General features: G+C 39.8%; 1 protein-coding gene across 10 annotated transcripts in view; it reads right to left on the reverse strand.

Moving 5' to 3' along the window:
* The window catches only part of LOC149267129 (ARM-repeat/Tetratricopeptide repeat (TPR)-like protein), a 76,702-nt gene extending 61,210 nt beyond the window's left edge, over positions 1-15,492 (reverse strand). For 8 of the 10 annotated variants that reach the window (XR_016260552.1, XR_016260555.1, XR_016260557.1 and 5 more), the window contains exons 1-2: positions 14,981-15,492; positions 8,251-9,324 (exon numbers count right to left, since the gene is read on the reverse strand). Coding sequence is in view for 7 of the 10 variants with exons in the window: in XM_089431503.1 (XP_089287629.1) it covers positions 8,251-9,219 (969 nt within the window). In the remaining 3 variants the exon portion in view is untranslated. Of the gene's footprint in view, positions 1-8,250; positions 9,325-12,592; positions 12,872-14,980 lie in introns of all 10 variants that reach the window. The other 2 variants (XM_089431517.1, XM_089431510.1) reach the window with 2 other exon arrangements.
* Between the last annotated feature and the right edge of the window lie 12,302 nt (positions 15,493-27,794).

Below are 27,794 nucleotides of genomic sequence, written 5' to 3' on the forward strand. Positions count from 1 at the left end.
CCAAGTCAACAATGTCAACAAGAGTCAAACTTCTTCAAAATAACCCCAATCAGACCCTCGGCACTGCAACTTGGATCTACAACTCAACTTGTAATATCTCGAACCTGTAGCAGCACAAAAACCTCGATTTCCTCGCACGTGTGAGCTAGAATGATCAAATTTTTGTCTTGTTCTTCTTCGCTAGAATTTGCACTTTGTTTCCTTGAATTGCTTCTTGATTTTCTTGACTTTCACTCTTCCTTTTTCTTCAGAACAAACTTATATGTGTGTATTCCCAAATGAGGTTTAAGTCCTTCTATTTATATGCTTATGGTGGGGTTAAATTACCCTTACTGGGCCGACTTCTCCTGGACAGGCCGACTTGGTTTTGGACGGTTACTTTAACACTTTAGACACAAAATTACATTTTCTTTCTTGTTACAAGTTGCTCAATAGGGTCTTATAAATATAAGAATGACTTCTTTGACTCATCACATTAATTCTTTTGACTTCTCAAACCCTAGAAGCATGAAGAACATGCTTGACCTAGAAAGACCACTTGGCTTGAGCATGAAACCCATGCTTATAAAAATCATAATAATAATGTTTTATTTTTACTTTTTCTTTTATACAATATCAAGAGTACATGAATCATTATGAAGACCAAAACTAGCTACATATTTCAACAATACTTTCTGAGTTAGTGGGGTTCTAGCAAGGCACAAGGTGACAGTGTTGATTGATAGTGGGGCTTCCCACAATTTTATAGATGCTGATATGGTGGATCGGAGAGGAATTCATACTGAGGAGTTTGATGGTTTTATGGTTGTCATACGTGGGAAACATCAGATGGACTGCAATAGATACGTCCCCAAGCTACAACTAACTATGGGGAACCATATAGTGACTGAGGACTTCTTTGTGGTAGATGTGACGGACACCAACGTGGTGTTAGGCTGCCATTGGATATATTACATCAGGAAATATACTACAAACCAGCAAAATATGGAGATGGAATTCAAGGACCTAGTAGATGGCAAAAGGGTAGTTTTGACGGCCATGCATCAGTACCCACCAATGCTAGTATCATCCAACCACATGGAAGCAATATTAAAGTGAGGCGATGTTGAGTGGGCAGTAAAGTGCCTTGTGACAAATAACAGGCAACCAAACCAGCCACGATAGCACTCACAGGACATTCAGGTATTACTGCGTAAACCCCAAAAAGTTTTTGCTAACATTCCTCCAAGTAGACCTCTAGAAAAGGGTTTTGAGCATGTCATAGATCTACATGAGGGTCTATAGGGAGTGATAACCAATCCTTACAAACATCCCAAGGTTTACAAAGATGAGATAGAGAAGGTCATAAAGGAGTTGTTGAGGTTGGGCCATTTTCGACGTAGCTCCAATCTGTCCGCTTCTTCGATAGTGATGGCTAAGAAGAAGGACGACATGCGGATGTGCATAGACTATCGGGCTCTCAATAACAGGACAATCAAGAACTGGTATCCTATCCCCAAGATTGATGATTTGATGGATGAAGTAAAAGGAGCCAAATACTTCTCGAAGATTGATCTTTGTGTTAGTATCATCAGATTCAAGTTCAAGAGCAGGACATCCTGAAGACAGCTTTCAGGTGCCATTATGGGCACTACGAGTTCTTGGTTATGCCATTTGGGCTAACCAACGCCCCCAAAACCTTTCGATAGTGCATGAACCATGTGTTCAACAAACAATTGCAGAAATACCTGTTTTTTTTATGACATATTAATCTACAGCAAGACATGGGAAGATGATCTGAGGCACTTGGACAAGGTGTTAGGGATTCTGGGGGAAAAGGAGTTATATGCAAAGGAGTCCAAGTGTGAATTTGGCATGACGGAGATGCTCTAGCTAGGGCATGTGATTTGTCATGATGGGGTTCAGGTACACTAGAAGAAAACATGGGCAATCATTGAGTGGCCCACCCCAAAGAACGTTACAAAATTGAAGAAGTTCCTTGGTCTCTACACTTACTACATGAAGTTTGTTAAGGGGTTCTCAAAGTTAACAGCTCCTCTTACGGATCTCACAAAAAAGGGAGCTTTCGGTTGGTCAGAGAAGGCACAAGAGACATTCAAGAGGATGAAGGAGGTGATGAGTATGTGCCCTGTGCTTGCACTACCAGATTTTACCCAGCCATTTGTGCTAGTATGCAACGCTTCGGGGACGGGAATAGGAGCAGCCCTTATGCAAAATCGTCACCCCATAATGTTCGATAGTCACAAACTCATAGACTATGAACAACACTATTCAATCTATGACAAAGAAATGTTGGCCACCATGCATGCATTGGCCAAATTCAAGCAATGTCTAGTGGAGAACAAGTTCAAGGTGAAGACAGACAATAACAACCTAAGGTTCCTCGTGGAATAGAAAGAACGGAGTGAGAAGCAACAAAAGTAGATCAATAAATTACAGGCCTATGACTTCGAGTTAGAGTAAGTCAAAGGCAAAAAAAATATAGTGGTTGCTGCACTTTCAAGGATACCACCCACCTTGTCACTCATAGAGATGATAAATGATTGGAAGTCGTTGTCGCTAGTTGTTAAATTATGGTATGTTCTATGCTTAGAGCAGTTTACTTATTTTCTTTAATATTATCCACAAATTAACAATTACATGTGCATAAAGTAAAGGGCAGATAGAACATTAAACGATCAACAGAAAACAAGCCAAGATAAGAGACACAAGATGTGGCAGCTAGCCAGGGACAAACCCCAATATGGGGAAACCCTTTGATCAAATCTTATTTTATCTTCAAAAGTTCAGCGGAGAGAAATAGTACAAAATCTGATTTCTGAAATTTTATATCAACAACAGCAAACCCTAGATCAGCAAAGTCAAACTTAGCCAAATGAGTGAAAATTGATCTCCAATATGCTGAGTCAATTTCCAATCAACTTGCCCTTGAACAGCCTAAAGAAGCAGCCCTAGAACAACCCCAAAAGTTCGATCGAAGTGCAGATTTCTAAAGTTGACTGCAGCCCTAAACTAGGGCAGTCAATACAGGTCAAATCTGAGGTCAGATCACCTCGATTTTTGTGCCAAAAATTGTGGCCTGCCTAGGAGAGGCAACCACACCTAATCCACACTCCTTAGAGGGTTACCGCTAGTCAACACTGGTCAAAGATGCTTTATGTTCTGTTTCTACATCCTTTTTTCCCTAGGATGACTTCCTTTTCATTCACACGTGAGAGAGAGAGAGAGAGACTCTTTTTGCACAGGAGAGAGAGAGATGTGTGTGAGAGTGAAGTGTCCAAATGAGGAAAAGAGCTCCTTGTATTTATATGCAAAACGTTGAGGTTGAATAGACATGACTGTTGGGCTTCTGAGCCTACATAAGTTGTTGGCCGACTTTGATAATTTTTCCATAATCAAAATAAATTCGTATCTCCATAAATACTTATCGGAATCGAATGATCTTTAGATCAATCCTACACCTCTCGATGAGAGGCATCTAGGAAAAATATCAGTAATCACAAATAAGGTGATCCACATGGAATTTGGCCCTAGTTTCCAATTTCAACACTTGTGGAGTATTCAAAAAAAATCCTGTGAGATTCTGGAGGGGTTGATTCAAAATGACAAGTACCAGGTTATGAATGATATCATTTATTATAAAAACCAGATCGATTTGGTACCTGAATCATAACTCAAGGGGTGAATTATGCAAGCAGCTTACAGCTCACCCTTAGCAGGGCATCAAGGATATGTAAAGACCTACAATAAATTAGGGAGAGGTTCACTTGGAAACGCCTCAAGATGGATGTGTTGAGGTTCATGGGGGAATGCAACACTTGCCAGCAAAACAAGGCAAAACACACTAATCCAACAAGTTTATCGTAGCCACTCCCTATCCCAAAGCAGAAGTGGGAGAGCATTTCCATGGACTTTATCACTATATTACCTCCGGTGCAGCGCGAAGATTGTATATTTATGGCGGTAGATCGGCTCACAAAATTTGCTCATTTCTTCACCATATAGTCAAAATATTCAACATCGCAGGTGGCCGAGTTGTTTTTCAAGGAGGTCTTCAGATTACATGGGTTACCGAAGACCATTGTCAGTGACAGGGATAGTAGTTTCATGGGCGGCTTCTGGCAGTAGCTTTTCGGACTTGTGGAGACTGAGCTAACATCGAATAGCATCTCCCACCCACAGACTGATGGGTAAACAATGATAGTCAACAAATGGTGGGGAGGTTATCTCTAGAATTATGTAACGAGCCAACAAAAGGCATGGGTAAAGTGTTTGCACCTGGGAGAGCATTGCTACAATACCACTTTCCTCATGTTCATTAGCATGACTCCATTCAAATCATTATATGGGTATGACGCCCCAACATTTGCAGACGAGATATTTGGGTATAGTCGAACACCTCTAGCAAGGGACTGGATTCAGGAAAGCCAATATATTTTAAAGGTCCTCAAGGGCAATTTACACATGGCTCTGGATCAACAAAAATCATATGCAAACAAGAACACAGTGAAGCACAGCTTTGAAGTGAGAGATATGGTGTACCTTCGTCTTCAGCCCCACAGACAGTCATCACTCAAAACAAAAGGGGTGGAAAAGTTGAAACCAAAGTTCTATGGGCCAATCAAAATTGAGACGAGTAGGGGAAGTAGCCTATGAACTCGAGCTTCTTGAAGGATGTAAAATTCATAACATCTTTCATGTCTCATGCCTTCAAAAGGACCTAGGGAAACATGTTGTCACTTCCACAAAACTCCCACCATTAGGCAAGGAAAGAGATTTGATCTCGGTGCTAGAAAAGCTCCTAGAAACAAAGGAAAGGAAGTTGCGGAATACGGCAATAAAGGAGTACATGGTAAAGTTAATGGATTTACCTTTGGAAGATGCCACGTGGGAAGGTGAATAGGTGCTCAAACATCCTTAGTTGAAATTGATTGAGGACAAGCAATCTTGGGCGGTGAAGACTATAATGTCCCCGACCACTTAGGAAGCTTATGACAGAGTCCGCTAACCTAACGTGGTTCCCATAGGCTAAAGCAGGAAAAATTTAATAAGGGAGCTTAATTTGTCTAAGAAAACATTATAAAAGTCTAAGAGGTGAAAAAGGGACATTTCCTAAGCAAGTGAAAAGTCACTTTAACTTTATAAAGTGAAAATATTATAAAGTGACTATAAAAGTTAAACGGGTAAAATGGCAGCAAAAATGGCCATAAGTTTATAAAAGAGAAAAAATGAAAAGACTCTCCCCAAGCAAAAATGACCATAAGTTTATAAAAGAGAAAAAATGAAGAGACTCTCCCTATTCGTGCATTGGTAATTTTGATAAAAGAGCTCTTTGAGATAATTTGGAAGAGAAATTAGGGTTTGAAAACCCTAGCTGCGATAGTTGGCTTCAGTGTTGAAACTATACATTCTAACTGGTTCAAGGAGTGAAATCACCTAGATTTCACCATTGGGTTTCAAGGGAGGAAAAGACTTGCAAGAGATCTGAGCTGGAAGAGGTATTATCAGTTGGATCTCTCATTTATTATTTTTCATTTATCTTTCAGGTTGAAGGCAAGTTTGGAGAGTCAAATATTCAAGACAAAATATTTGTTGATGGACGGAGGCCAAAATGAGCGTGTTTCCAGTGTGTCGATGTATAAATCCTTGGCTGTTCGAAGCTTATCTCACTGAGTACACTTGGGATGGGTTCTTGGGCTGTGAAGGATGAGATTTGAAGGTGCAAAATTAGCACAGGATCCCAGTTCATTTTTGGGGACAATTTCTCACTACAGGACGTGATTCACTGAAGGAGAGAGGATCGAAACCCTTTGTCTCCACTGCTGGACGAGTTTCCTTATCATTGGGCCGAATCTCTGCTTCTGTGGGACGAGTTTTCTTTTGTTTGTGTACCAGAAAGTTACAGGTGTGTTGATGTTGGGTATTTCCTCAAAGGGCCACGATTTGGGAGCTTTGGTCACTTGTGTATGATACGAGCCGCTTCTGGAGACTGCCATCATCCTGGACAGGCCGTGGTTCTCTATTATGCTGGTTATATCAGCTTTTACCTTCACTCTTTTAACTGCTGGGTTGGACGTGTGGCTTTAACTTGGAGTCCGAGCTGAAAACTTGATACTTGGACAGCGTATTCTGAATCCAAGGGACTGATCTATTATGCTGGTTATATCAGCTTTTACCTTCACTCTTTTAAGTTTTAACTGCTGGGTTGGACGTGTGGCTTTAACTTGGGGTCCGAGCTGAAAACTTGATACTTGGGCAGCATATTCTGAATCCAAGGGACTGATATATTATTCCGAGTGGTCTGTGCTTCATATATATATATATATATTTCTGTGGCTGCTACCTAATATCAGATCCACTCCTCATCTGTCCACTGAGTATTTATTTTCCAAATGAGAAAAATATTTTCTGTGGATGTTATTGACTTATATCAGAAAGTGAAAATTTCGGGTTTGTTATAAGAAATATAGAATTGTTCTGAGATTTGTGGGCATATGTTGAAGCATTATATAATAAATATATCATTTGACCCCTTTGGAGACTTATTGTTGATACTTACGGTTCACTGTATTCATTTACTGAAGTTAAAACTGTGAGAAAGCACCTACAGCTTCACTGAAATTTTTAATTGTAAGCTCTGAAATTTACTAAAAGTTTGAGAAATTTCCAAGAGGGAATTTTACAGAAGCCCTAGCTAGATTAGGTTTTGGTGCTAAGAGCAATTACAGGAGTTAATTTTACTGGAGACCTGAGGATAATGATAGTGTTTTCAGAAGGCAAAAGCCTCAAGTGTGTGTACTTAGAATGGAGGTAATAGAGAAGCCAAAAAAAAAAATGACCAGGATAGTATCCACGGACTAAAGAGAGTTGTCAAGATATGTCTCGCAGCTTCAAAGCAGTTGAGGACGCTCAGAATGAAACAAACCTCAAAAAAATGCAAGAATGCTTTCACTCTTGCCAAAGAGATGAAGATATTAAAGACCTATTGAAAGGAATGAAAGAGGAATTATAAAACTTCAAGGAGCAATTTGTTATAGCAGAAAGGTTCTACAGTTTGTACATTGAATTATAAAACTTCAAGGAGCAGTTGACTGTAAGATAAAGGTTCTACAGTTTGTATGTACATTGACATAGGTGAAAGCAAGAACCAGATGAAACAAGAGGAGCAAAGAAATTTTAAATAAATTAACAAAGCTAGAGCAGAAACTTGATAACATTGAGAAGAATTTAGAGTAGCTGGATGTGTTTTGCAAGTCAAATCTGATTAATACGAGCTTCAGTTAGAGATTGGGTTGAAGGCATTTGGCTAGCTCAAGCAGAAGGTCTCCTTGTCTTCTTTTGATTTTATTATACAGCGGAGTGTAACTATGTATGTTCAGATATAATACAAATGATTTTAGCGCTCCAATCTGGTTATAGCTACACTTTTAACAGATGTAAGGGCATAACTGAGAGAATATCTGGGTCAGTTTATAAGGTCCTAATTTTGAATTTCTGGCATATGGTCAATTCTGGTCCCTGAAATCCTGAGTCAGTTCTGGCATATATGAGAAGCCTATTCCTGTGAATTTTTAAATAAATATACTTACAGAAAATTATTAAGTTACGTTATTGAGGTATGTTAGGGAGCAAAATGGCTTGATGACAAAAGGATTACAAGTACTTTCAGACATCATCAATGACAGCAGTCTTCTATCCTAAAATATCAAAGTTTCTATATCACCAATGGGGTTCAGGTTCAATGGTGAGTCCAGTGGCTTTCAAGACACACACCAAGATTCAAATCTCCCCAACAGCATATGCAATAGCTTGACCCCTTATGGGCATTTTGTGGTTGACCACTTGTAAGCCGGTTTGCTTGCACAAACAGGGCTCTTTTTGTTCACCCTTGTAGGATGTATATAATTATGCCTATCTAGTTAGCCAAAGCATCACTTTTGAGGGGAAAATTTTCATATTTCAAATTTCTGTGTAACTGTATGCTGAATCCCTATCTTATATAACTGAAGTGCTATTGACTGATATTCGGAACCCTCACATCTCCCAATTATGATTTTTCACACATTTATATTTCTGAATAGAATAAGCCTACATGCAAACATAATGCATAGTCATCAATAAAAAAAGAGCTATTTTATGCTCTAACATAAGGAAATGCAAAACAGGTAGCTGCTAGAGAACACTCAAACTGGAAATTTTTCATTCAGAAAAATAGAAATGCAGTTATAAAGGGAGATAGAAAAATCATGCCTTATGACGAGTATTTGAATCCTGAAGCAACCACAATAGACAGTCCACTGCCATATACTGCCAGTCATCTGAGGAACGTGCAATATTACAAAGTGCTTCAATAACACTAGGGCAGTTTGCAACAGGTGGCCGACCAAGTTTATGATGGCAAATAGTTCGTAACAGCCCAATACCAGCTGGTGAATTCTCATTTACAAGGCCACCCCACATGCCAGGTAATTTGACAAGAAAATCAGGTTTGCAAACAACTGAGAGAAACTCTGATTTGAATGCAAAACAATTTATAAGTTGAAGTGACCAGCACTGGAGCTGGCTAGCCCATTCTTCAGCCTTTCGTGACTCCATTTCCAAGCCTCCCATGCCACGTGTAAGGAGGTCACAATGATAGCTAAGCCGCCTATCTACAAATTGGTAAAAATGTGTGTATACAATCTCAAGGGAACTTAGTGCCAACTGCATTGAAAGTTCAAGGACTTCTCCGTGACTTGCTACTGCAGGAAATGTACTATCATATGTTGCCAAATGACCTAATGCTCGCACTGCCACTCTTTGTTCCACCCAGGTCAATCGGCCTCTTAAAAGCTCCACCAATGGAGGAATGACACCAGCCTGCACAGCCCTTTCTGCAAATTCCTCCATGTTCATGGTATATGATCCGATAATATGAGCTGCATAGTATGGGATGTATATGTTTTGGTCATGTGAAAGCCAGCGCCGATTCTTTAAACCTTTTAATATGAGAGCTGACATACACTCAAAAATACCTAGATCAATGAACTCAGGATCATTCGGATGTGCCATGGCAGTGTTCCACAGGCCACTGATGGCAAGAACCTGGCCTTCATCATCTTGAGAGGGTAGGTCCTTAAAAAACTTCATAATACTTGTTCGACGCTTACTTGGATTTGCCTCTTTCATGACACAAAAGAAACACCCTGGATATGGACAGTCAAGATGATTTTTATCCATGCCTCACCAATGAAGAAGATGAAAAAGCCACAACATTACCAAAAATGCTTTGTTAAGCCCCAAAAGAGCTTTAGAAGAACTTAAATGCTGGTCTAGACATAAAGCCTGCATCCACAACCAACAGCTATTATCATGGACGTGTTGCACAAAAATTCAAAATAGACAAATTTATTTGAGTGATATTATCTTAAAATTCATATCGTAAGCATAATAGAGGCATAAACATCTTGAAGTTGATCATAATACATTAGCTCAATCTTAATTTTCCCCATATGATGATGCATATATTCATGCACAACTGTCAATTGGGTCTAGCCCGAGTGGTTGTGGGATGGAGTGTTATCTCCCTACCTAGGCTCTATTCCCATAATTGATATGTTGAGCTCATAATGAGTATATTGTTGTAATGGCTTTGAGCCTGTTGTTGACTTGACCATGTGCCCTGATGAATACCCTGGGTTCCATCCTCAGAATGAGGGGAAGTGCCAGATGGATTTCCCCAAGATATGTAACCAGGGGGCATATATATATATATATGCACAACTATTCCTTTAGGATGTGTGCCATGTGTCATGTGATACTAGACTTTGCTAAATTTCAAAAGCTAATGCATATACAACGCTTCTTATATGGGAACACACAGACACTGCATGACTCAATTCACTTTTATCCACTTTGACCTATCAAAGTGGGCTGAGCATACAAATAATGTGCGCAAATGGAATTTCAAAGTGATTAATCTATCTTATCATGAGAAACATTTCCTTGCGTCGAATTAACTCATTGCTTAAACTACACATGCTTTTCACCATTTATGTTACATTGTTAATTTATTTGCTCTGTTTTAAAGTTCGCACTGTTGCGAGCTAAGGTTGTTTTTGCTCAATTGTCATTGGTAACATGCTGCTGACACACAGATAAAAAGCTTGGACCTTCCTCTGGATTGAATCTGATCATAATATAATTGGCATAATCATGAACCATTTTCTTAATATTACTTTATGTGCTTCATCTCAACCAATGATTGATCTCAATGTAGGTGTTCAGAATTGGATAGAACTTGCAACATACAGATAAAAATGATAATTTCAGGCATTTCTATTACAGTGGATTGAGATCAGCGATCTGCTGATATAATTCAGCATTTGTAAACAATTATGAATAATAAATTAAAACCTAGATAATAACTTTCAGATAAGATCATTTTGTTAAATGTCCACAAATGACCAAAAGTAGATCAATGGGACTCAAATGTAGAATATAGTAGAGACATTCAGAAGGAATGCCAAAGCATCTCCTATAACCTAAAAGGTAAAGCATAAAATGAAAGAAGCTAAACTACTGTTTAAGGAAAAATAACCAAAATCAAAATCATAACCCCATATACAACAGGATAAAACACAGCCCCATAAAAAGTGTCGAATAGGAAGGGTAGGAGGAAGCCTCAACACTAACATCAAAGATAGGAGGTAGGAGAAAAGGAGGTAGCAGAAGAGAACGTCCCTGCTGAACTATTGGCCACAGAGAAGGAGGCAATACATTTTCCAACACTGTCCTTAGAGGAGAGACCAGATCTGAGAGGGTTGGACTGTGAAGTAATGGGAGGAAGACTGAAGTAGAGAGCTATCTGGACAGACTCTCCTAACACTCAAGCCCATAGGAGAGAACCTGGTGATAGCAAAGCTGGTGTCCTGTAGAAGAAGGCAGTAACTGGTATGTGACAAGAGCGGAGGTGACCTCTGCTGAGATCAAGAATCAGAATCCCTCAAAATGTGTGTGGGAGTGTGTTTGCTAACCAAAGATCAAGAACAGGTCTGTGGTCTCATTGATCTAGTGACCAAAGTATTTTGTATAACAACATGCCACCAGCAAATGGGAAACAAGGAAACGAAGAAGAAATCCACCAAATGGAGTCTATTTGAGGAGATACTTATAAGCACTAAGACTTGTATCCTAACACATCACTCAAAAAAAGAGCTAGGCATCTCTGGTCTTGACAGAGCAAGGAAGTACTGAGATAACCCCCAAAGTCCAATAAAAGGAGTGAACATCCCTCTGATTTCATAGTAGATGAACATCTGAAGATGAGGTGCTCCTCCAACACAACGTCCTGCGGTGACACAGCCAGAAAATCCTGTCCAACCACATGACGTATTGGTCTGTCTTAATCTGCAAGCTGGTGGAAGCACACCTTGAACTGGCCTAAATTTGATATCATTACAACAGATCTCAGTTTATCTCAGAGGGTATTGAATCATTCATATGGCAGCAAAGTAATGAGCAAGTGTCCTTTATCTTGGGCACATAAACAGCCTTGTAGAGCTTTATTTCTATATCGTATATCCCAAGATACATTTTACCCAAATAGTTCATGCAAGAGAGCTTCACAGCACACACCAGAACCGGCATTATGGTTTTACTGAAAACGGAATCAAGAGAGATCTTAAGCTGCACTTCATCCTGACCCACAAACACTCTACGAAGAATTAAGAAACTTTTTCTGAAGATTCAAGCCTGTAGCAGTATACATGTTCTCTTGCTTTTAAGTAACCAAGCAAGAAGTTTGACACAGCCTATGGAAAAAAGTCTTAAGTGTCAAAAATCCTTTGGATAGGGAGCTTCGCTCCCTAAGGCAAAATTCTTTCAACTGAGATCAGATTAGAATTCGGCAAAAGGTCCTTCAAGCAAGAGACCATGCTCTAGTGGACCGGCATAAGCTCTTCCAGTAAGGTGAGGGATAAAATCTTTTCCAAGACATATATCCGGGAGAGTGACTTGCATCGAAAAAAAACTCTGGTATATTCAAAGTTCTTTCCAAGACAAAAACAAGACAGCAAATCCATGATGTGGTGATGAAAACACGGTACAAGACAATCCAAATCAATGTTGCAAACATCGCATCGAGATAAAATCAACAAGGGTTCAGAAAACCAAAAAAGGGGGAAAATCAGGAAAATATCAGCAAACGTCGACTAGGTCAAAAAATCATGAATTAGAGATAAATTTGAGATCTTATCAAGATGTTCACAACACTGATCCAAATAACGTCCTTTTAGAGGACTATTCAGCATACAAGTTGTCAAAGTGTTTTAATCCATGCTCAAATTCTATAAATATGTGTCTAACAACACAACATGTATGCACTTGATCATGTAATCATTACTGAATGACAAAACTACACTGAGTACTCATTAAAGATATATGGCAATCAACTTAATTTTTTTTTTGCAGATTAGAGTTCAAAAGGCAGATGTTTGCTATTATCCAAATTAGTCTGTGTGAACCAAATTATTACAGCACGTTAGAACTTTACATGAGAATTAAATGACACCAAGAAAGACTAGATTTGTGTTTTTTGGCTCCAAGGATGCACCTTGGGACGTGCTGCTGAATGGGACCTTGATGACTGCAGGGGCCAAAGCTTATATGCATTCTCGGCAGGATTTTGAGTATGCCTTTCAACACTGGTATCCCCTTTGGGTTGAGTTTCCAAGGATGCCAGAGTAATGTCATGCACATCGATCAAATCAAGGAGGAAATCATTTAATCATTGGTGGGCAACAAAATAAAGGCAGGATCAATGAGACCAAAGGCCCGCGTGTGTGTTGATGCTGATTTCACACAGAATACATCCTCTGAAATTTGTCTGCAACTGACAGGACAGTTCCATATTCAGAAGGAAATCTATCTCAATTCTCAACTTACTTAATGATTGCTTCACTTACTTTTCTCACAATCATTTAATCAAGGAATTCCATAACATTACATGTTTCTACTTTCTAACAATATTCAAGAGGTGGGTTTAAAAGACAACCAGTTTATAAACAATAACCTTTAAATCTTAAATGACTCAAGATGCATCCTACAATGATTTTGTCATTCAAGCACTCATGATGAGCATGTGCATTAAATACAAATTGAAATAATCCAAAACCACCAAATTTGTATGCCAGTAAGCAGAGGTGATGCAAGCATGTCAGTTCCCCTTTAGGGTTACTATTCGATAAATACCTGCTTTAGATGGCATTTTCTCAAACTTTGACCGGAAGAAGCATCTTATTTGAATAGGCTACAAGATTTGAATCAGGAAGATGTTTTAAACGAGCACCATTAAGGCCTTTTGTATGAGCCAGATATAAGTACAAGTAATGAAGTGTTCTTACCTGCTACTTTATTGAGGGCTTCGTGAATAGGACCATTTCATGGGAAGCTACCAACCAGGTGGATTTGTAGATTCATAATTAATATCAAAAAATGAATTTGGATTGTGACACGTGTAGATTGTAATCTCTCAAATTCATTTCAAGAATCAGGCATCGGACTTCTTAAATACAAAGAAAGCGTTGTATCATGGCTTCAGCAAAAATGAGTATCTTCTTATTTTTGTAGACAGTTAGATCCTTCGTGCAATTGGCAAACTTGAGAACATTGTGCTAGAAGCTATTGCCCTAAGAAAACCAAGAAAGATGAAAAGGATGACTCTAGGAAATGAGATAATCCACGTCCTAGGCAGCGATTGCACAGAGTAGATCAAAGAACAAGAAGAAAGGGATGGGGAATATTTGGAGAATAAACAATACATAAAGCCTGTTTATAGAAATAACTTCTATGCTTATGCCCTAGAAAAAGAAAAAGGGGTAGTAAATCTACCATCCAACGGAAAGTGTATTCGAAAACAGCAACTCATATGTAGTTCATTCGCAAGGGCTGAAAGATTCTATGTACTAGAGCTTATAGTTTGGTATCCAAATCTAGGTGAGCGAATTCAATGGAAAGTTAATATAAGAGTAAACGTCATTTTATTGAATAAAGTTTTTGTACAAAGAAACTATCTATGCTATCGAAAACTTTTAAAAATGCTCATCTTCAATATTTGAATCCATTTATGCGTGTTACTATTGGATCAATTTAAAGTTTAATGATAATATTTGAACAGTGAAACAAGCCATATCATGTAGAAGGAAGCTTCTAATTGCAAAAAATAGCTGTAGAAAGAAAATATCTGATTGATGTGCAAATGGCAACAACGAGAAAGAGGAATGCGTGCTTAGAGAATAATGATTATCAACATTTCACAAGTATGCAGTCTCCTTTAAACACAAAAATATGTAAGGAATGTTTAAAGAAGCAAACATCAAGAGTGTGTAATATTTATTGAACAATCCTTCAAGTGCAGAGGCCGATATTTCTGAGGAATCTAAATCGTAGAATCCTTTAAAGAGAACAGTAAGTCCACCAAGACAAATAAACGGCAAATTCCTACGTCCTCCAGTGCTGCAACTTGTAATTATTTTTATTAGATAATAGTTACTGGCTATTGATTCATCGCAATATTCCTCTATTGCGAAATCGACTCCAAATGCAGTGGCTTGAAACCGAATTTTATGCAGTTATTTTTTAAATTCAGCACCATTGGTAGCAAATCCAGAGTATTAAATCTCCATTACTCTAAATTTCCCAGTGCTCTGCCCTCAAGCTTCATCGTAAAGTACATTGCAGTTCTATAACCTAGACTTGAGCTCCGAGTTAAAGCTCCGGCAGGAGCTCGTCCAATGCGCCCTTTTCCGTCACAAAATCTCTCAATTATTTAACACCTCGAAGCTCAAGAAATAGATCGAACCCTAAGCCTTCAAGTTCAAAATGAAATTCGAAAATAACATTTAAATTCCACAGAAAGTTCCTTGTAGAGAACAGGAAGCATACTAAAATGTAAAGCATGCGAAAGATCGAGATTCTGAATGACCAAAGAGCAGGCACTTACATAAAGAATAAATAATCCTAACAGAGACCGGAAGCCACGAGAATGGAACTCTTGAGCTTCGCAAATAATGGAATTTTCGGCACTGATCTCAAAGCTTGTCACCCTTGACGATATGTTTTTGTGCGAGCCTAGGGTTTCGGTTCTGGCAGCTCAGCCTGTCAAATACATCATCTTAAAGATCGGTTGTTTTTCGCAGTGTTAACTCCGATGGGAATCTTCGATTTGCAGTGAGGTGGCAGCCCCGCAGCGAAAGGCTGGCGGTGTGAACCGTATCAGTATACTACTAATTCAAAAAATTTAGAAGCTGGACAATGTGGAATTAGAAGATGCCGCAGCCGCCATGGCCGGATCGGTGTGTATCTTCTGTATGCGGGATTTGCGTGTATATGCATGAATGGCTAAAGATTTAATTGCTTGAGTGGGCGGATGTTCCCGCTGAGGCAGGGCCAGGTGGGCACCACCAGCAGAGAAAAATCTGCATATATAGACCCGTTTTGTCGGACGCCTTTTGAATTTGACTCGGTGGAAGTGGAATGGCCATTTCAATCTTTCACTTTTAAATCAAAATGAAAATGATTGATTTAAATTTATGGAGCATGGAAAGCGATTTTATGTAAGTAGTGGGTAGTCATTAAAGTAATTGTACGATGAAATATTTTAAATCTGAATGTGATATATGGTTAATTTTTTTCAACGATGGGAAATTAGTAATTTATAGGCCATTTATGAATTTTTACCATCAATTAGGGTACAATTTAGAAAGGGATGAGAGTATCACATATGGGTGGATGGGTGAGGTATTCTTTTTCGATAGGTAATATTTTTAAATTTTCTTTTTCGATAGGTAATATTTTTAAATTATTTATAATAAATTTTATTTTTCAATAGAATTTTAATAGGATATATTATAAATGGAGATGTAAAATTTAATTATTAAACTGTCGTGGATATTTCATTGGACAGTGTGTCAATATGAGATTCTACATTATTACAATTTTATTTAATTTCTAGATTTGTAAATTTAACTGTAATTAGTGCAAGCATGTAAAAGTAAATCAAGCAAAAAAGTAGAGAACAACATAATAAGCTCACACACACATAATACACAAGATATGCTCTCTGGGAAACCCTTTCGGGAGAAAACCCAGCTAGAAGGTGAGGCCGCTTCGCTCTCTTTCTCTGTTTGGAAATATGGTTGCAGATACAAAGAAGTAATGTATGTGGCCCATGGGCTGCTACAGTGCACAAATCCTCTCTGTGTGCTCTACCTCTTATTTGTCCTGGCTATCTTTTCTCAACTATGGAACAAAATGCTCTCTAAAGAATGGAATGCATCTTCCTCCTTGTTGCCATGTTATAACATAGCCCAATAGCCTACTAGTGGTTAAGTTTGACTACATCAACTCTTAACTAGAGTTACAAAATAGACTCTTCTAGAGTCTTCTACATCATAAACACGTGGCTAGCCCCTTTTCCTTGAATAATGGAGGTTGACGCGACATCTTCCCGAACTATAGGTGTAAAAACAAGAAGGTCAACTTCTGAGTGGCATAAATTTTGCATACGGACTCTGTTTGACGTGATTCTTGCGTCGTTGGAAAGCTTTCTGTGTGTAGAATAACATGAAAATGTGTTCCACTTAGGCGGCAAAGTTTTACCCCCAAAAAAACATCGTTTGATGCCTCAAAAAGCTCTCGAAGGTTTCAGACCTCGTTTCGCCAAACTGGGCCCTGTCAATAAAAACGGTCCCGTGAGTTGATTCCTCCACTTTTTCCACTCCAAATGCATCGAGATGGATGACAAACAATATAATGATCCAACTCGGATCAATAGAAACAAAATCCAGATCTTTGTCTCAAGCTCGCTTAACAAATCTTCGAACCTGTAGCATACTATCAATAATTCCCCCCTCGTTGGATACAGGGTGAGAAGATAAAGTATTCTTCATCACTGCAAGGTTGGTTAACACTCTCGAACATATCCTAAGATATGATCTGTAAATCTTCTTGGTTGTTTTCGACCAATCCCAAGAAGCAATCCATCCGAAATTTAGCTTCTTTCTTGCAATAGTTTTCTTTCTGGAACATTTGTTTGAATGTTGATTACACTTTCCACAATGCTCACATGGGTGAAGATCAAAACAATGATCTTTGTAATGTCTAACTCTATTACACTGCTGGCACCGATCAATTTGTTCTAACACCATCCAAAAATCCAACACTTTGAAACTATATTGGCTTAGAAAAATCAGGCATATGAAAAGCTACATCCACAACATCTTTGTTATAACCCAAACCAATTTTGTGTTTGTTGTGTACAATTTCCTCCCACAATCTTATAAAAGTTTTCGGAACGATAGGCTTCACATCTGTATGCAAATAACTCTCGCACGCACTTGCCTAAATATGACTTTCCAATGCATCTAAAGTTTCTCCTGAAATGGCTTCATTACTCTTCGACTGTTGTTGGGAATTAAGATCGTCACGATATACTTGAGACTCAATCTGGAGAAATTCAACTGTCTCCAACGCATCATGTAAATGGACTGTAATATCAACAAGACTTGCTTTGTTGATATTTATAATTTCATCAGCAGTAGAATTGATGAGATTGTTTAAAATTTCTAATACATTCTTAATTTGAGCCATTTTACTCAATCTCAGGTGTCGGGTTCGACCGAAAATGCACCCGTTTTACAAAATAATTTCAACTTTAACAACACAAATCACAACATGTAACAGACAACTACAAAACTTCCTAGCCAAAATGTAACAATCTCTACTGAGTAACAAATCAGTTGACGATCATACTTCAAGCAAAATCAAAATATCATCGAAGTTGGGAGGTTATTTAATTAGTTCATCATCATCCAACAAAGGTTTTCTTGTAACAAGGATTTATTGTCAATTGCAACTTCTTCACATCGCTTTACACTTGTAGCATTAGAAACATTGATGGCATTCTATGGCAGATTTTTGCAATGTGAAAATTGTTCAATTTCACTCCCCGGGTAGTAGCGACACTTCACAGTTCAATATGGGAGCAACAATACTAACGAGCCAACACAAATATATGCACTGTAATTTCTTTACTCCAGCCCAAATCTTGATGCCAAAGCTTTAATAATAAAAGTTTATAATGCCAAATAGTTGAAATACAAAATGTGTAGTATATTATGAACAAACTAATGAAGAAATCTGCCCAACTATGAATCAACTCCTTCACCCTCAACAACTTTCTTCTAAAGATACAAAATTGATTGTTCTCCCATCCAAAAACATTTCAATAGATATTCTTAAGTATAGAATTAACTTCTTCAACGAGACTAATTAAAAATATTGCAACCACTATAAACCACTATAAAGAGCAATCTTTGCAGATATGTAATTGAATTGAAATAGTCTCCACTTAGACACACAGCATGATGTAAGACCAAAAACAGCTCCCTCCTTCGATCGATCTAAATAGAACCAATCCAGCCTTGACAATTCTTGCACAAATTTTTGACTTCAAAGCTTTGAAAATTTATGAAGGACTTCTGCAATTTAGATATCAATACTCTGGTAGTTCTGCAATTATAATTGGTTTCTTTCTTCAAAGCAATTGACAAACAGCAACCCGGGAGCATATATTCCTTCCTTGAATTCCACTTGACAAATTAGCACGCGATAAGGCAATAAAGACACTATATAATGACATGCTCTGTCGCTCGATGACTTGGCTCATATATTATCCCTGTGCAGTAAAAAAAAACTTTATACTATGAGACACACAGACTTCATAGACTTCCGAACACATGCTTCAAATTTATAGGTTTTAACCCTGTACAAAAATTACCTGCATATGAATTCTAAAACATAGAAAATAAACAATGCGAGAGCATAACACATAAAACACATATACACAAAGATTTTCCCCTGGATCCCAAAACCAGGACTACTAGCTTGATTTTTCATTATGTTCCTTTCAATGTTATAATACATATTTATACATGCTGAAGTATCCAAAACCATGGACTGAAAAATCATCACGTCCAATACCATGGACAGAAAACCATCGCATCCAAAAAAAACATGTGCAAAAATCATGCACAAAACCATAGGTGGTTCCGCCCATCCTAACATAGGGTCCAAAACCAAAATAAAGTGGGGTTACGGGTACGCCTCAAACCCCGTGTGACCCCCCCCCCTCGCTACACAATCGGCGCAACGAAGGGGGGCTCTGCCCCCCCCTCTAACCCCCGGGTTAACTACATGGGCTAGTCATGGAAAGAATATAACACAACCCAACATTCTCCCACTTGTTGTTTTCTTTCCACATGGGGCCACAAGAGAGCTTAGTCATTTTTCCAGCCCTGAAATGCCCATTGTCTCTCTACACCAAGAGAACTTCTCATAGCTCACAGATTTTGTCAATGCATCTGCAATATTCTTCAAAGTGCCCACCTTTACCAGCGACACCTTTTTGTCTTCTATCATATCCCTCACAAAGTGATATTGAACATCAATGTGCTTTGTCTTTGAATGATATGCGAGGTTCTTTGCCAAGAAAATTGCACTTTGGCTGTCACAGTCTACCTTATAGCTTCCTGTACTAACCCCATACTTGAACACAATCACTACAACCAAACTGCTTCCTTGCTTGCATGAATGGCTGCCATGTATTCTACCTCTGTAGTTGATAGTGCCACTACAGATTGTTTCTTACTCATCCAACTGATTGCACCTCCAAATAGGTTAAAAACATACCCACTTGTAGATCTTCTCTGATCCAGATCTCCATCCCAGTCTGCATCAACAAAGCCACGAATATCCAACACTCTGTCCAATCCTGGTCTTTATTGGTAGCACAAACCATAATCACTAGTGCCACGCAAATACCTGAAAACTCGCTTCACTGTTGTCCAATGCTCCTTTCCTGGTTTTGACATAAACCTGCTCAATACTCCCACTGCATGTGCAATGTCTAGTCTAGTACAGACTATTGCATACATCAGGCTACCGACTGCACTTGCATATGGAACACGGGACATGTCCTCTTCCTCTTCTTGTGTCTTGGGACACTGTTCAGTAGATAACCTCACACCTACAGGAATAGGAACCTTCACCGGTTTACTATCCTGCATATTAAACCTCTGCAATATTATCTCGACATACTTCCTCTGGTTTAACCAAAGCTTCCTCTTTTCCCGGTCTCTTTTAATTTGCAAGCCCAAAATATAATTTGCAGCACCAAGATCTTTCATGTCGAATTTGGAGGACAATTGGGTCTTCAAATCCTGGATAATTTCTTTGTCATTTCCAACCAACAACATATCATCCACATATAAGACCAGATAAATAACATAGTCACCAATTAATTTAAAATAGACACAGTGATCTGCTTTGCTTCTGGTGAAGCCAAGTCCCCATATAAATGTATCAAGTTTCTAATACCACATCCTTGGTGACTGTTTTAACCCATACAAAGACTTCTTTAACTTGCATATCAGTTCTTTCTTACCCTTCACCGCAAAGCCTTCAGGTTGCTTCATGTAGATTTCCTCTTCCAGATCCCCGTGAAGAAATGATGTCTTCACATCCATCTGTTCTACCTCAAACTCAAAAGCAGCATCAACAGATAAAAGTAATCTAATAGAAGTTACCTTGGCAACAGGAGAAAAAATATCACCAAAATCAATTCCCGGCACCTGGGAATAACCTTTTGCTACCAACCGAGCTTTGTATTTCTCCACTTTTCCTTCTGCATTTGTCTTCTTTTTGAACACCCATTTGCTGCCAATGGGTTTCCTTCCAGCTGGCAACTCCACCAAATCCCAAACCTCATTTTTGTGCAAAGATGTTATTTCATCAACCATGGCCTCTTTCCAGAGTTTTCCATCCTCTGAATCCACTGCTTCCTTCACAGTTCTGGGATCATCATCAGTAACAGACAAAGCAAAATTTGAACAGAAAGCAGATGGACTATACCTTTCTGGCTGCCTTCTTTCTCGAACTGATCTTCTCACACCCAGAGTTTGTGGCTCTTCATCTTCTGATTCTTCCTTTGCTGTAGAGTCTGATTCTTCCTCCTTAACCTCAAACTCTATCTTCTTAGGTTCCTTTGGTTGGACTTCATGTTTAGTAACATCTTTTACCTCTCTGAACACCACATCTCGGTTGTACACAACCTTCCGTGTGACTGGGTTCCAAATCTTATACCCCTTTAAACCATCCTTATACCCAATAAAGATGTGCTTTTCATATTTACTATCTAACTTGGTTCGTTTCTCCTTTGGAACATGTACATATGCATCACATCCGAATACCCTCAGATGTGAAAGAGAGGGTTTCTTACCAGTCCATAACTCTTGTGGAGTCTTATCCTCCAACGCTGATGAAGGTGACCTGTTGACTAGGTAACATGCAGTATCCACCGCCTCTACCTAGAATTCTTGTCCTAACCCGACACCACTGAGCATGCTTCTTGCCCTTTCCATCAACGTCTTATTCATTCTTTTTGCAACTCCATTTTGCTGAGGTGTATATGGAGTAGTCTTCTGTCATGCTATACCACACTTCTTACAGAATTCTTCAAATTCCTTGCTGCAAAACTCTCCACCATTATCTGTCCTCAGCACCTTTATCTTCTTCTCTGTCTGATTTTCCACGAGAGCCTTAAATTCTTTAAACCTGTCAAAGGCTTCAGATTTCTTCTTAAGGAAATATATCCATGTATTCCTTGAGAAGTCATCTATAAAAGATACATAGTAGACAGACTTACCCAATGATGGAACCTTCACACGTCCAAACATATCACTATGCACAAGTTCTAATATCTGTTTCGCCCTCTTACTACCAGAGGGGAAACTTACCCGATTCTGCTTCCCATATACACAATTTTCACAGAAATCAAAATCCAGAGAGCTATTACTCACACCTTCTACCATACCTTTACCATGAAGTATTCGAAGGCCCTTTTCTCCAATATGTCCAAGCCTTTGATGCCACAACATGGTCTTCTCTCCAGAGACCACTAGATTTTATGCTCCACTTTTAGGAACCACAGAACTGTTGCACCCATCAATAACAGATTCGAACTCCCTGCATCAATACCAGTGCTCCCTAAACCATTTTGCAAGTATCCTTCTCGAACACTATTTTTACACCTGCATCATCTAGCTTGGTTACAAAAATTAGATTTTTGGCTAATGCAGGAATATGCAGAACACCCGAAAGTGTTCTAACCCTTCCACCTTGCAACTTCAACTTTACTTTTCTGCGACCAATGATTATAGTCTTCCTATCATCCCCTAAGAAGACATCACCACCATCGTATTTCTCATACTCGCAGAACCACTCTCTATGGGGAGTGAAGTGAAAGGATGCACATGAGTCAATCAACCATGCCTCATGATCTACATGTGTACTTGAAGAAGCCAAATACACATCCCCACCTTCATCTGAGGTGGTTTTTGCCTCTGCAGAAGGAGCATCATCAGATCCCTTTCCTTTATTAGGAGCTTTAGATTTAGAGTCCCTTTTGTAGTGCCCTTCCTTTCCGCATTTCCAGAACACCACCTTTACAGGTTTTCCTGGAGATTTAGATCTCCCTCTACATTTAAATCCCCCACTCGATGACTTATTTTTGTTTCTGTTCTGGGACCATCCTCGTACAGCTAAGGCATCACCATTATGGCTCTCCATATTTTTCTGTCTCATCTCCTTCGTCAGCAAGGATGAGACTATTTCATCAAACTGCAAGGCAGTTGCATTGCTACCTATTGCAATAACCAGACTATCCCATGAATCTGGTAGAGAACACAACAAACTAATGCACTTATCATCTGAAATCTTAATATCAACAAATGATAACTGACTTACCACAGTATTAAATGTGTTCAGATACTTTGTCACCAAGTCTCCATCTTTCACCCTCAGGTTATATAGCTTTTTCCGCAGGAACAGTTTATTCACCAGAGACTTAGATTGGTACAAAGTCCCTAACTTGTCCCACAAAGCCTTCACCGTAGCTTCCCCTGATACATTCAACAATACTGAATCTGAGACACACAATCGTATTGTGCTTTTTGCCTTTTGATCCAACTTCTTCCATTCTTCATCGGACACTCCCGTTGGTTTAGTACCCGGATCTACCGCGATCCACTGATCTTTATCCACCAATAGATCCTCCATCTTGAGTTTGCACAACTCAAAACTCTGACCATTAAATTTCTTGATCTCTATCTTTCCACTGCTCACCATCTTCTTTCACCACTAGAATCGATCTCGCAAATCTCCCACTGAATAGCGTCTACCACAGGCCCGAGTGAAACCCCTCAGCAACAAAGGCGTCCCCTTGAAGCCAAAACTGCTCTGATACCAAATGTAGGTTTTAACCCTGTACAAAAATTACCTGCATACAAATTCTAAAACACAAGTGGGGTTACGAGTACGCCTCAAACCCCCTGTGACCCCCCCCCACTACACAATCGGTGCAACGAAGGGGGGATCCGCCCCCCCTCTAACCCCTCGGTTAACTACATGGGTAGTCGTGGAAAGAATATAACACAACCCAACAAAATTCAATTTCTCCTGGTCGTGAAAGTCTCGATATCCAAGAACATGGAAAAGTTTAAATCATGGTCAGTCAAAACTAAGTGGTTTTTCATAGAATGATAACTTACTTATGAGTAGCACAAACAACTGTAGATATAACAACATCCATATATAGAAAATTTGGCTATCATAATTCACATATGAAAGACCCATATTACCAAATGTTCACAAATTTATGAAGAGAATTACCGCACCGCGAGAATTACCGCCTCCATATCATCCAATTCATCTAGTAATAATGCTCCCTGGTAACCATTCTCTCATGTGTTTATTGAACATTATGGGTCGGCCTTTACTGCTCGCTTGAGTGCTCCTTTCAATTTTGGAGAAGGCTTTTGTCCAATGCTTTCTCCACTAAAGCAAGCACAACAACCGTTATCATAAAATATCATGAGCCCATGGGAAACCATAGATACGTACAATAATACACAAGGTCTCTCATACCATGGCACACCAAAACTCTGAGCACACAAAAAGGCCACAAAACTAGTGGCACAATTCAATCAACAAGGCAGTGTTGATGGTGTTGGACCAACCAACATGTTAGGGGATCTCCCCGGTAAGAAGTCCCAATTAGACCTCAAACTGTTTGGTGTAGGAGTCCCAGCCGTGGGTCGTACGGTAATGCCTTGACCGCGATTTTGCACAGAGGCAAGTACGATGTCCCTGTTCGTAGCAAGGGTGTGACAACTACGACGAGTCAAGGAAGGTGCATGAGAGGTTCTAACACATGGGGAGTGAGGTGAGTGCGCCCCTTGGAAACTTGTAATAGTACTCGACTTGGAAGGGAACACATAAGCAAAGATGCATCACCAGCTGGAAAGAAAGATAGCGAGCAATCCAAAGTGATGTTTAAACCAACAACACATCTACAACAAGATTCATACAATTGCATACAAAATAGTTCATACACAAATGCGTAAGTTAAATAACATACATTGCTACAACAACCAGAATAGTCCAACTACAATAACAACATATGCATGAAAACGTGTTGGCTCTGTTATATTAAGAAGTGTAAGTTCCAGTCATACAATACATCCATGTCCAACCACTAGTTCCAATAGTGGAACGTTACAGCCACAACCGCCTGCTCCTCCAAAGAGATATACTAGCTCTGCACAGTGGAGAAGCCAAGGCGCGTTACAATATTGTCCAAGCTTTCTCTAAGATACTCCTATCGAAGCTTGGCTGACAAAAAGCCTATACAATGAGTTATGAGGTACTATTTATAGCAAAGGGTGGGGTGACCCTTGACATTCCCCTTTGAGACCGTTCATCTACCCTCATGACTCTTCAACTACTCTATGATTGTTACATTCAACTATCGACACTTGAACTTCCACTTGACAAGACAACATGTTGATGCATAATGTCTACGCTACTCTCCAAGCATGTGCTAGTGACTGTGTGCATCAACTTGTTGAGGTACATGTTCAGCTCCAGTCAGACTTGCCTCTTGTCTTCGCCTCGGTGAGTGTGTCGAATGGGTGGGATCGCATGTGTGCGCGCAATGACATGCATGCTGCTGCATTCCCTTGCATGTCATCAACAACAATGCTAACCTTGTTTGCTCTATGCCAGCTATTGGGATGGGTCTATAACTTGTACGGACACAGTTTCATCCGTGAGTGTATGTTGCGCCCCCTACTGTACCTGTTTCTGCTGCAACTCATTCTCTCATCTATGCAACTCTTGTTCTTCCTTGAGTTGTTGCTTCAGCACATGCAACTCCTTCTTTGTTCCATTCTCTGCCTTCGCGCAATCTTCATGTCGCGTCGTCACCTCATAGCCTGAGTCTCCAAAGTTGCTTTCATCACAAGTGGATCTGCTTAAGCTTGCAACTTTGTTCCACCTCTGTGTTGTCAACAAACTTCCTCTTGTGTTTGTTGCATCTGGTATGTTGCCTTCAGTTGTTGTTGATGGTGCTGCTTGTTGTGATGTTGTTGTCGTCATATCTTGATGTCCTTGTCTACGAACAACTCGATGTCTTCGTGGGTAGGCAAGTGATCAACAACAATGCTAACCTTGTCTGCTCCATGCCAGCTATTAGGATGGGTCTATAACTTGTACGGGCACATTTTCATCCGTGAGTATATGTTGCGCCCCCTGATGTACCTGTTTCTACTACAACTCATTCTCTCATATATGCAACTCTTGTTCTTCCTTGAGTTGTTGCTTCAACACACGCAACTCCTTCTGTGTTCCGTTCTCTGCCTTCACGCGATCTTCATGTCGCATTGTTACCTCATAGCCTGAGTCTCCAAAGTTGTTTTCATCACAAGTGGATATGCTTGAGCTTGCAACTTTGTTCCGCCTCTGTCTTGTCAACAAACTTCCTCTTGCGTTTGTTGCATCTGGTATGCTGCCTTTAGTTGTTGTTGATGGTGCTGCTTGTTGTGATGTTGTTGTCGTCATATCTTGATGTCCTTTTCTACAAACAACTCGATGTCTTCGTGGGTAGGCAAGTTCATAGACACTTGATCGACTACATCCCCAAGTGTGCTCTGAACAATGTCTTCAACTCTGCTCTCCTCGAAACCATTGCACATGTGCTGCTGAGAGGCAGATGAACACCTATGATACCTGGAGACATGGAAACACTCATGGGAAGCAATCTATCAGTCAAAAACCAAAACGAACTTGAGAAACAACTTGCAACATACTTGTGTGGTTGATCACGAAGGTTGTGTAATTTTCGTCGGGATGTCGGGAGACTGACTGCCAAAACTGCGCAAGGCACAGTTGGGGCTGTCAGTAGGTTGACTGACTTTTTGAAATGCGCAATGCACAATCCAACCTGGCCTACTGAGGACTGAAACTGCAAAATGTGCAATTTCAGTTAGTAGTGACATGCAACCAGCAAACTGCATTGCACAGTTTCTGGGCCCAACATGACACTGCCTCCAAGAATTGTGCAATGCATTCCTAGAGGTCAGTGTCTGGCTAGAATTGCACAATTTTTGGAGGGAAGGCAGAGCCTTTGCTTTCGGAAATACGCAGTGTTAGCCGGGTAAGGCATAGTCCGGGCCAAAGTAGCTTAGACCAGCCGATAGGCTATTGGAAACATGAGAAGTCTGAATGCATGGTGAGATGAGTGTAAACAAGAGTGGATGATCATTCATGCAAACAACAAGTGCAGGATTCAAAAAATGGGAAAGCATGCATGTGTGTGAAGCGAGTCGCCACAACGACGACCGTTTGTGCAAAACAGTGTCATGCATGTGATAGCAGTGAGATGCGAACGAAAACTGAAACGATGTTTCTACAAGCTAACATGCATCAAAATGACAGTAAGTGCTCATCAAAATCAAGCAGACATCAATCACACAAAGCGAAATACAAAAAGTGACAGAAATGCAACACAAGACATGGAAGGTGAGCTTACCCCAAGACAATTGAGCTGAATGTGTCGATGACTCCTATATGCAATGTGGGATGTCAGAGCTGCAAGGTCGATGCAAAGAAAGAGCTTTGTAGCGTCTGATTCATGAGTTTTCATAAAATCGAAGATGTGAAGCGTATGCCACAAATCTAGGAAGAGCAACACTTTGTGGGAGGTTTCTGAAATGATCCTTGCATGCAACCTCTAGCTGCTAAAAGTAGATCCCTGAATCAAGGGATGCCTTTGCATGTTGCCTTGCTGCCTTGGGAGAAGTAGTCCATGCATGCAAATCAGTTTTGCTTGGTCCCGGAGGGAATCGTTCAACTCAACTGCACATACAATAGCTTGCTCAGCTGGGAGGAATAAATGCGCATTTCTGGGAGGGAGCTGGGCTGGCTGCCCAGAGGGTTTGCACAATTCCTGGGCAGAGCAATTGACTGCTGCCCATAATTGTGCAATTTTTGGGCTGAGCAGTCCTACTGGGAGGAATTGCGCAATTTTTCCAATGAACAGTGACAGGCATATTTGCACAATTTTGGAGCCCAGCAAGCTGTCACACAGAATTGCGCAATTTCTGGAGGGAAGGCTGGTTCCCTTCCAGAATTGCGCAATTTCTTAAGGGAGATGCTCAACCTGCAGCTGGACCAAGTTTGCTGAAACAACTTGTGAGGGGGATGCAACAAGCTATCATGGACAGGCTGTCATTCTGCAAGAAAATCACTAAAGCTTGTGTACTTTGACAAGGCAAGACATGTTGTCGTGAAAGGTTGGTAAGGAGGCTCCAAAATGAAACTAAGGCAAAATTTTGGAGGGTGGTTGTAGCCACTACAAC

The sequence above is a fragment of the Pinus tabuliformis genome, chromosome 6, assembly GCF_031772625.1.
Source record: "Pinus tabuliformis cultivar Carrire ecotype Pingquan chromosome 6, CPIR1, whole genome shotgun sequence".
Classification (NCBI taxonomy): Eukaryota; Viridiplantae; Streptophyta; class Pinopsida; order Pinales; family Pinaceae; genus Pinus; species Pinus tabuliformis.